General features: G+C 38.6%; 1 protein-coding gene across 6 annotated transcripts; it reads right to left on the bottom strand.

Moving 5' to 3' along the window:
• Positions 1-431: 431 nt before the first annotated feature.
• LOC120786720 (transmembrane protein 268) lies at positions 432-10219 on the bottom strand. Of its 6 annotated transcripts, none has more exons than XM_040122290.1 (10): positions 9942-10216; positions 9264-9385; positions 7169-7304; positions 5601-5695; positions 5302-5409; positions 3894-4046; positions 3529-3639; positions 2310-2399; positions 1892-2113; positions 432-1295 (listed from the first exon to the last, which is right to left on the bottom strand). In XM_040122290.1, exons 3-10 carry the CDS (start codon positions 7281-7283, stop codon positions 1128-1130), a joined length of 1062 nt encoding a protein of 353 aa, XP_039978224.1. In that variant the 5' UTR covers positions 7284-7304; positions 9264-9385; positions 9942-10216; the 3' UTR covers positions 432-1127. The 6 variants fall into 6 exon arrangements, with proteins under 6 accessions (XP_039978224.1, XP_039978225.1, XP_039978223.1 ...); XM_040122291.1 differs by having other exon boundaries at positions 9317-9385; positions 9942-10215; XM_040122289.1 differs by lacking the exon at positions 9264-9385 and having other exon boundaries at positions 1892-2110; positions 9942-10219.
• Positions 10220-11251: the final 1032 nt, after the last annotated feature.

Below are 11251 nucleotides of genomic sequence, written 5' to 3'. Positions count from 1 at the left end.
TCAGGGTGTAACCATTGTTTGACAAGTCGAGATGGAGCTACTTTTGACTACTTGTGAAGTGAGGTAGTTTAGCCCATTGGTAACCAACTTAGGGGTTGGGCCCTCCTGAAGGGTCACAAGATACATCCGAGGGGTCGTGAGACAGGATTGAAATGGAGTTCTAATACATACATTTGTAATAATTTTTTAGATTTTTCTCCCATTTTTGCTTTTTCTGTGAAATATTGGATAATTTTAACTTCTATGGCCTTGAACAGTTATTTCGTAGAAACCATAACACAAGTTTAGAGGGGAAATGTGTCTTTGGTGGAACTGCTAATAACTCAAAGACATCTGAAATGTGACAAGGAACACAGATTAGATATATCTTTTTTTTTTTTTTTAAGGGTTCACCAGCCAAAAAGAGTCGGAAAAACTGGTTTAACACTTTATTGTATTTGTATTTTATGAAATTACTTGTTAAGTACCTTGTGACTAAAGTTACCAGATAGATGTTGTGGAGTAAAAAGTACAATATTTTACTCTGAAATGTGGAAGAATAGAAGTATAAAGGAGCATAAAATGGAAATATGCAGTTAAGGTACAAATACCTCATAAATTGTGCATAAGTACTTTCCTTGTATAAATATACTTATTTTCCACCACTGCCTCCAAGTAAGTCACAAAGACAAATACTGTAGAATCTATTGAAGATCACAAGAATCTATTTATTATTTATGAAAATAATTTAAACGATAGTAGTACCTAGTCCCTTGATTGCCATGTATACAAGAGTACAAATATGGGTTTACAGCAGCTGGATGGACCTGTGGTCCCAGTGTGACAGCATTTGGCAGCGTTCAAATGGACAAATATCCAGGTGGTGCAAACACAGAGCTGTCGTCAAAACAGCAGCAGAGGTACAGTATCCCAAAAGCCCGGAGAAACAGGCTTCAAAACAGAGAAATCATGAGTGTGAAGCTCCAAACAGGTCCTTCATTGTATCAAAATGTTTTTAATCCACGTTTGCTCCCGAGGCAGTGCTCCCAAATGTCGGATGTCTGTTCAACAGTCAAAAGTCTTTTTAATGACCAAGTAGACCACCAGCTCCGTGTACCAGGTTCCCGGTTTGCCAGGGGTCAGCTCTGTTATCGAAGGATCTTCTTTTTGATGTACTGGCAGAGGCAGAGAGGGGCGGTGGTGCAGTGATTCCTCCGGGGTCGTAGGCGGTGGTGTGACGGGCCTGACAGCCTCTCAGACACCAGCAGCTTCACATAGGCTGCACTGTAGGTCATCAGAAGCTGGTAGGCTTTAGCCTGCAAGAAAAGGATATGAGGGAGACTCCAGTAGTATTTGCCCATGTGGAAACTTATATTTATTACTGGGGGTACTGAAACTACCTAAATGTGATCTCAGATACTCTCGGGTCAGCAAAAAGAAAATGTGCAGCTGTTAGGTGGCTTTTTAACATTTAATTTGCATAATGAGTAGGAAACCACGACTATCTGTCCAGCTCCAAGATGAAGATTCCTCCTTGCAGACCATGGCTGCATAATGACTAATGTACTGTCTAAATTCAAAATTTTTGCAAGTTTTTATTTATTTGGACATTCATTGAGTCATTTAATTGCTCAGTTCCTTTTTGTAAACCGGGGTTGGTAACAGACGCTAGATAAACACCGAATGCCTGTAATTTCTACTAAAATATTGTGTAGCACAAAACAAGCTTTCAACAACAAAAACATCAGTATCAAAATATATCATTAACTTAATAAAGTTTAGAATATAGATAAAATTGTTTCAATATAGTCCAGTACTGATATATATACTGTATGTGATAAGCCAATACTGTTGCTATATCATTCAGGCTCTAATATAAACAGACATCCTGCAGCATCATGTCATCTCTCACCTGAGCAGGTAAGGATACATCAGGGATGAGGCTGTAGCTGGTGGTGACTTTGGTGTCCTCCCGCCGGCTGGCTGAGGTACCGCAGCCTGTGTTCTCATGTCTGAGCAGGGGCCTCTGTTCATCTGAGCCCTGCTCCGCATCCGGGCCGCCGACCTCGGGGTCAACAGCCGTGACCTCGGTCACAAGCACGAGATGGGACATCTTCCCTCTCATTTTTTTCTGCTAAAGAGCGTGACATTGAGTGGATCATTTTAGCTGCAAGAATGAAAGCTATGAAATTTTCCTTCAGAGACTAAATTTCTATTTGTGCGGCCCCTGGAATTATGTTTCTGTTGATTTCGAGGGAGGACTAACACAAGAAAAATCAATGAAGCAGCAAGAGAACAAACAGAGCGACAGATGTACTCAACTCACTCACCTGGGTGTCATTCACCACAAAGCTGCACTCCTCTAAAGTTTCAGTCAGTGCCCTCAGACATCGTGACATGTCCCAATACACAAAGTACAACTAGAGGGGGGACAAATAGAGATGGGTACGACATTATTACCAGACTGTCAAAGTAAAACTATTCAATTTCAATTCAATCTGATGTCCTAGCCTGGTTCCAGACCATTGAATCACCGCCCATGTCTTAAAATTTGGCAAATTTTATTACATGAACATTTTTATGTAACACATTAAGCTTTTTACTCCTACGTGAATAGTGGAGATCCATTCCAGTACAAGAAGTATTTGGCATTATTGTTCCACGGGAGCAGATTTTTTTCTTTTAGCATCTTTTTTTTTTCTAGTGTTCAAACTACTCTCTTTATTCTTTTCTCCTTTTTTACTGACCTCTTTCCTTCTTCTAAAAATCTGTTTATTTCAGGTGTATACTATACTACTCTTTGTGTCATAATGTGAATAAATGGGGCCTATTCCCTAAATTGCAGAGAGATCTTGGGGATGAATTCTGTGCTGTTTGTTGCGGCCCATGTGCAACCCACCCAGTTCCAGCCTTTTGTTGGTGCGGGCCCTCTGCTGAATAAAACTGACTGTAATAATTTAAAAAGTCCACCGACTGGTTCATTGTAGTGGACATCCCGCAGTCTCAAAAGATACCGGATATGTCAGAATAAACTTCGGGGGTTTGTCTATAAAGTGAAGCACAGAACACGGACACTATCTGATGTATGGTGCAGCCAAAAAGAGTTGCATATTTGATTTGAATATTTTATACCCATAGACAGCTGCTCTGCGTATTTGCTTTGTCATTGTTGTGCTGTTATGCCTGCTGACACGTTGCTTAGTCATCTTGTTGTGTCATTAACCAAATGGTATGTTGTAACATTTCTTGTCTCTTGTTGTATTACTCCCAGCGTCACATAGTTCTTCCTGTTATCTCGTTGTTTCTCCTTCATTTTGTTGTGTTGTATGTTGTTTGCAACAAGATGTCAGGGAGAATGACACAAAAAGATGAAACTAAGAAAAGACACAGCTATAGGAATACCACACACCCCTACAGCTGTGCATCAGCCTAAGCAGTGTGCGACGACAGTGGACTTGGACAAATGTATTGTACAAAAAAAGTTAGTGCACTTTCAGCACATGTGGAACCTCATATTCCCACAGTTTCAGATGATTTTAGAAGAACAACCTGCATGTTTCCAGTGCAGTTCTGCACCCAGTCGGCCACGGCCACCAGCAGCTTGTGCTTCACCATCCTCTCGTTCACCTGGATTAACCGAACGTCCAAGTTCATGTTGATCTGACACAGAAACACACACAGAAACAAGTTTGAGAATCAATTGTTTCACACTCTAATTGCATCAATATTGAAACCCATGTAGGAGATTTTAGAGAACCGCTCCTGAAATGCTGCAACTTCTGATTCAGGTTGAGCACAGTTGTTCTGATTTGATTTCAAAATCCAAACTTACGACCTTCACTACTGGGACCAATAGTAATTACATCATTAAAATGAAAATGTCAATATTCATGTGCCGTGCACATCCCATGTACCTCCTTGTTACTGTGGTGGAGGACGAAGATGATGGCAGTGGTGAGGAAGATGGAGACCAGGCTGACAGAGAGGCAGAGGACCCAGTAGTCATTGACAGTGATGTAGAGGTGGAGGGTGGAGAACACGGCACACCACACCACCACATACAGCAACTGGTGGAAGGAGAGCAGAGGTTGTAAACATTAACTCTGATACCAAAAATCACAAGATATTCTCAATGACAGCTGGCAACTAGCATTAAACAAACAACTCTACACTTTGGGAAATGGGCTTGTTTACTTTCTTGTCAAGAGTTTGATGAGAAGGTCGACATCAGTCTCATGTCTGTCCATTAACTACTGAGCAGGGGCCAGCTTAGTTTAGCTTAGCATATGTTAGCATAAAGACTGCAGGAAACAGCTAGCCTAGCTCCCTCCAGCCTTCTGTGTTTATATGCGGACGAAACTATTAAGATTCAATGTGTTAATTAGTGAGCTTCAGAGGTTCTGGTAGGCAGATTTTTTTTTTTTTTTAAGGTTTCAGCTGTTTCCCCATTGCCTCCGGTTAATGCTAAGCTAACTGCCCCTAACTCCAGCTCTGTAATTTAAAGGCACAGTATGTGTGACAGCACGAATGCCTTATATGTTAAGGTGAGGGATTTTCGCAGTTTTGAAGGTGCTTGGTAAAACATATATCAAGAAGACTTTTTTGAACCAGCAAGGAAAACTTTCTATGTTTCTGTAGTAATTGGTGTTAAGACAAGGATGAGTGTGTGTAGCCAAAAATGACCGCACAGTGGATGAATGTGTCAGGGTGAAAAAAATCTACAAACATAAATGTCTTTACATCAGCTATGTCAATGGCATTTAATTTCTTTTTTTCTTTTTTTTAAATTTATGAGTCGCAAATAAAAAACTTTTAATTTCTAAATAATACAACTGATTTGGATAATGCAGCTTTTCAACAATTATGTGAAAATATGCTTGCAAAAGGGAGGAAACCACAGTGAATGATCAAATAAAAACGCATTTGTGAATTTGACGAACATCACGACGCCCAACTGCAGCCATTTTGCAACATCTTCTCTACATCTCTGTACTCACAGAAAAATAAGATAAAAAATCTTTTTCAATTCAAAAAGGTCTGTAAAATGAAACAAATTTTTAACTCAAAGTCAGTGTTACAACTGGATGCGTGGAGTTTGAAAGGAGTCTAATGAAAGATCTCACTGAATTCTCATAATGGAAATTGCAGCGTTTTGGCGATTGACTGAAGCTTTGGAATAGAAGGCTGGATATTAACAGTCTCCTGCAAGTTCCCGAACTTTTAAAGTGAGAGTTAGAATTGCAGAGGAATGGGCAGAGAGAGATACTGTCAGAATAAATAGTTGGTAAGTTTGGGCCAAGGTGGAGACCTGGACGATCATACCGGTGCCATTATGAAATGGAAGAGAGCCGAGTTAAAAACCATGTATCTTCTGACTGAAGGAACGTCCAGAGCTGTTCTCAGTGGAGCCTCCATGTCTGTGACTGGAATCTAACAGGATAAAAAAACAAAAAAACAAAAAAACACAACAAAACACAAAACAACAAATTAACAATCCAAATTAATCCCAGGGTAAAATACAATTCTGTGATAAAGATCTCTGAATTTTGCAGTGCCGCTACTGGGTCATTTGTGCTTTTTGTGTACAAATAACATTGTGCTATTTGTGTGTGTCTGCTGACCTGGAAGCCATCGTTCTCCAGTTTGGCACGGCACAGAGACAGATCAAAACTGGGGTTTAACGTTGAACAGCTCGGCACTGACAGAACACACTGGCCTGAGAATGAATGAGCGAAAGAGTGCGCGCGTGTGTGTGTGTGTTAGAGAGAAAGAGAAAGAGCAATCCACAGTAGGATCATTACATAAACGCTGAAAATAGAAGTATGACAAGATTGAGAGCCTAATAAAAAAATTTAAAAAAGCTTGCTGCAAAGAGGCAAAGAAGAGGATGGATAGATGTAAAATTAAAATATATGGCAAAAATGCATGTGTTATCATCCCCACTGAAAAAGAAAGCATAAAAAAGACTTAAACATAAAATCAAGGAGATATTAATAAAACCTCACCAACCCACTCATTCTTAATAGCCAAAAATCATTCAAACCCTTGTCAAGATCTCAACGTTTCCAAAAATACCAAAAATGTCAGGCTGCATTTATGCAATAATGTGTATAAGCAGAATTTTTTTTTACTGCAGAGTTCATGTAAAATATTTCCATTTGATGAAATGGCACAGCCATTGTTGTGTAGTCTTGGGTTTGACTATATCACTCAGCGGAAACAGCATACAGCTACGATGAAGACTTGAAACAAGTTAATACAGATTATATACAGCATATGATCCTGTCAGACAGTGTGGAAAAAGATGATTTTTCCAACCACAAAGCTACTTAAGTGGAAACGAAATGGGGGAACTGTGCGTTCAGTTAAATTATCTCCCTTTCCTTCATATCCTGACATGTCTATTTACTGACATCTTAAGCATATGAGCGTGACGTTATGGTGATTACATGATGAAAATGCTTCGCTAATGCTGTGCGAGTAGTGGTGCAGTGTGGGGATGGTCATGAGGAAATCTAAATTAAGAAAACTGAGAACTGATCATTTATACTTAAGTGGCACACACTTAAAAGTGTTCTGAAACAAGCACTGCAGGCCAAAGGATTATGAGACAATGGAGACCGAGTGATCAAATTACAACTGTAGCAACTAGTAAACTGTATTGTGACTGGGACTGTGACAGGTGCACATTTTTAATATTTTTGTTTGGTTTCCAAAATAATTTATTAAGGTTCAAATTGTGAAAGAAAGATGCAGTGAAGTCATATGATCTAGTAAGTAATCTATCATCACAATGTCCGTTGCTTCATTGTTTGTTTCAAAAACGGAACAAAAAAACTATTCATCACTTGCAGTTCAGGTACAAATAAGATGTTCCATTTGTGCCAAAACACCTACTGTTAACTGGTTAAATGTTTTACTTTAGCACAAGTTGTAAAAAAAAAGAAAAAAAAAAAAGTTTTTTCCCAAAATTTGCCAAGGGTTGCCCAAACTTTTGCATTCAACAGTATACACAGCCTTTCAGTACCTTTGAGTACAAAAATATCTAGGTTAGCACCGGCCTTCAGAAGATCCACGTTCATGTAAACTATAGCCCGGTTGAGTCCTCTTGATCGTGTCATAAATATGACACTGAGTGTAATGAAAAGTGTAGTTTACCAAATAAAAACGAATAAGGAGAAGCCATTACCGTTTGACCAGTTGGGTCTGTTGCTGCTGACTTGTGGCTGAGCTTTGGCTTGTCTGATTTGAACATCCACCTCGCTCTCTTCCATAACATGACAAACTCTGTTTTTGTCCTCCATGGTTTCAGAGCTGGCCAGATCCTGAAGGAGAAAAGTTCATAGCATTACAGCACCTGAGAATAAATATTGGAGGAAGATTTGGAAGTGGGCTGAACAAGAACGTTTCATAATTTCAAAATGTTTGAAAACTTCAAGTCAGAACAAAAGAGGATCCAGTGGTTTCATGTGATAGCAGTCATGCAACACTTTGCAAGTACATTAGAATCACAAAATAAACTAAGGATTTTGTAAGAGCTCATGACTTAAAGACTTTATGTGTGAGAAATCCAAAAAAAACCCTGATATGACAAACTGAATATCAGTACTCATGTAACTGTGACTGATACAGAAAGCTGATATGATGATTATTGCAAAGCGGCCGTCTAAGAATGTGGAGGAACTTGAGGCAGGACATCCCATAAATTATGTAAAATAAAGTAGAGGTATACATTTATTTATCTGAGGGGTGTTTCCTAACACAGTGTTTCCCAACTTGGGGGCACCCAGGGGTGCTTCTGCAGTTGCTAGGGGGTATGTGGAAACCTCACTTAACTGGTAAATTGATAATAACCAGTGACTAGTTAGCAAGTAATCAGAGTGGTTGAAAAGGTTAGCTAAAAGTAATAGACAAATGGTAGAAATAGATTAAATGCTGCGTAGCAGCTGGAACAGTTAACTAAAAGTAATGACTAAATCATTGACATAGATAAGGTAATAAATAAACAGTTGAAACAGTCAATGTTAGCTAAAAGTAATGAATAAATGGTAAGCTAAAGGTAATAAATAAACAGTTGAAACTGTCAATGTTAGCTAAAAGTAATGAATAAATGGTAAGCTAAAGGTAATAAATAAACAGTTGAAACAGTCAATGTTAGCTAAAAGTAATGAATAAATGGTAAGCTAAAGGTAATAAATAAACAGTGGAAACAGTCAATGTTAGCTAAAAGTAATGAATAAATGGTAAGCTAAAGGTGATAAATAAACAGTTGAAACAGTCAATGTTAGCTAAAAGCAACGAATAATCCGTGAAATAGAGAGTTAAAAGTAAGAAATAAACAACTGAAAAAGTAAGCAGGTGAATAAACAGTTGAAATAGCTAAAAAGTAAAGAATAAACCGTTGACATTGGTAACGTTACCTAAAGGTAATGATTTAACCAGTGAAATAGTTAACATTAGCTAAAAGTAATAGAGAAACAGCTGAAATAGTTAACCTAACTAAAGGTAATGTATAAACAGTTCAAAAAGTGAGCAAAAAGTTTTGGATTAAACTTTCAAAATAATGAGCTAAAAGTCATGAAAAACCAGTTGCAACATTTGTCTTTAGCAATGGATAAGTGGTTAAAATGTCCAGCTTCTGGTACTCCAAATAGTGCCAAAGCAAATTTGACCAAAACAACCTAAACACAGATGATTCAATTACATGAAAACCGTAACTATATCCACTTTTATATACTCAATAGTGTTAAACAACATCCAGTTTATAATCCATTTACAGTACAAGAACATATTTAGAACATGACAGCTGGTGCCAGTGAAGGTGTACTGAAGTATCGGACAGGGCTGTGAGGGTACATCAGACAGAAACGGTCGGGTGCCACCATCCTAACAGAAAACCTAGACATGTCACAGTTGAAGAAGCAGAACATTCCTGCCAGATGAGTGTAGTCTCTCTCTAGAAAGCCCTTCAGAGAAAACACAGCCTTTATCTCCGATAAACACGTCCACGGTGTTGTTGAAGTGGCTGGAGAAAGGCAAGGAGTCTCTAAACCTGCAGGAAACCAGATCACTTCTGCTTTCTGGGCTGATGACCTTTACTGCTATGACAAGATAATGGTGTTATCTGCGTGCAGAGGCATGATGTTATGAGACTAATACTCTCTCAATGGATAGGTTTGTTTAAGAGGAGTAGATGTAAGTGAATTTAGATTTTTATGAGCTTTTAGAGGTTTGATTGTCTGTATTCCCATTACAGCAACAATATCCAGAATGTCATGTTGTACCTCGGCAGTCTAGCTGGGTCTGTTGATAGAGGATAGGAAGTGTCACCACACACCTGAACAGGGACTCTCCTCAGCACAGAGTACACAGCACAGTTCCTACGATCCCGTTAACAGCCTAAAGTCTGCGAAAAAAAAAAAAAAAGAACAAAAGAAACAGATAAAACTAAAGAAATGCTATTCTCAGTCCCTGTAGGTCTCTTCCCATCTCACACTCTCGCCTTTCTGTCAGTGACAGCCACATTTTAGCACTGGAGTGTGAAAACGCATTGCTACAGTCATGATGTCAGTTTGTCTCCTTGGTGGAGTCTCTTTCTTAGTTCTCTCAACGCAGCTCGCTCTCTCCTTTTATCTGTTTTCATTTTCACTTCCTTTCGTGCAAATAAAGTCACACCCACTCTGGACCAGTTCATTGCTGCTTACTTACACTGCACTGCAGGAAACAGCACAATTATATTGAGCTTATCATTAAACAATCAGCTCACAGTCTGTTGTCTTGAAATTGCATCTCATCTGTTTTTGTGTCCGTTGCTGCCCGCTGCTGAACCTAATTTATAAAAATCATTTTGAATAGAACTTTAACTTGTAAATTTGACTTTTTTGACTCACCCCTGAGTCAGTGGACCTTTGAAACCAAAACGAACGTGAGTAAAAATTTTCACCTGATTAAACACATCCTACCTGCATTACAGATGAAAATCCCTCTCGTCATTAAAGCTGTGGTGGTTACATTTCCTTCTCTGTAATGCTGTAATCATTGTTTCCTGGGAGTATTTCCACATATGTAGTTGCCCTGAAAGCATCATTCTATGTCTCGCAGCGTTTGCAGACTGTGGCGTATGTTACTTTCACACTCAAATGAGTTTTCTTTCCTGCTACTCTCTCTCTCTCTCTCTCTCTCTCTCTCTCTGTGTTTCCCCCTCTCTTGAAGCTTGTGACTCAGATCAGCTCAGACTCATGACTACAGGAATGTGGTTTGTGGTTCTCAGTTCAACGAACAAAAAACTCAAGAGAGGCTGAACAGCGTTAGTTCAACCATTTTTTTTTTTATATGAAGAGGCTCATTAAGAAAGCCTTTTAATACTGTTAATGTCATTGTGGTATTGTGATGTGGAATAAAGTCTGTCTTATAAGTGCAGTATGCAGTGAAAATGCTTTGTGGTAGATGAAATTTTACTTTATTGGCATTTATGGAGGGCGACCAGTTTGTTTTCAATACCATCATGTTGCAGTTTCACTGGGACTGTTACACATTAACTCATAAAGTCCAAGGATGGCTGTGGATCAACGTACTCATACATGCAGTATGTATGTATGTCTTACTCTACTTATGAAGACATTGGATTGAGCATCGAAGCCCCAGAACAATTCCTACATAAATAGACAGATAGACTACTTCATTGATCCCAAAGGGAAATTGCAGTGTTCCAGCAGAGTAAATGCAACACAAAAATTAAGAAAAATGGTTGAACAAAGTCAAGTAAAAGACCAAATAATAAAAAAATAACAAGTAGAATCAATAAAAGAGCTGAGAATTTCACCTGACCTTAACCCAACATATACTGATTATACACAGTACAATGACACTACCCAGTAGTAACATTAGTAGTGCAAATCAGTGGATAATGTTCATATTTCAATCTCAAACTTAATATATCGCATACGGTCACAGGAGCATTCAGCGATTATGTAAGTAAGTTTGAGGCTTGCAGCTAAAATAACTTCCTTTAAAAATAAATGCAACACATTTTTGATTGGAGCAACTTTAAAATAAAAAAATTTTTTAATGCCATTTTTTAATAATTGGCATTTTTGCCTTTATTTGATAACGACAGGAGAGGTACAGACAGGACATAAGGAGAGGGAGGGGTATGAAAAACAACAAAGGTCCCTGACCAAAATCAAATCATGGAAATGTATGGTCTGTGTCTTAACCACCAGACACCTGCACAGCACCCTGTTCATATTTTTAACCTAAACTCTAAAACCAA

The sequence above is a fragment of the Xiphias gladius genome, chromosome 24 (genome assembly GCF_016859285.1).
Source record: "Xiphias gladius isolate SHS-SW01 ecotype Sanya breed wild chromosome 24, ASM1685928v1, whole genome shotgun sequence".
Lineage (NCBI taxonomy): Eukaryota > Metazoa > Chordata > Actinopteri > Istiophoriformes > Xiphiidae > Xiphias > Xiphias gladius.
The sequence above is the reverse complement of the archived record's forward strand: the minus strand, read 5'-3'. Positions and strand labels throughout refer to the sequence as shown.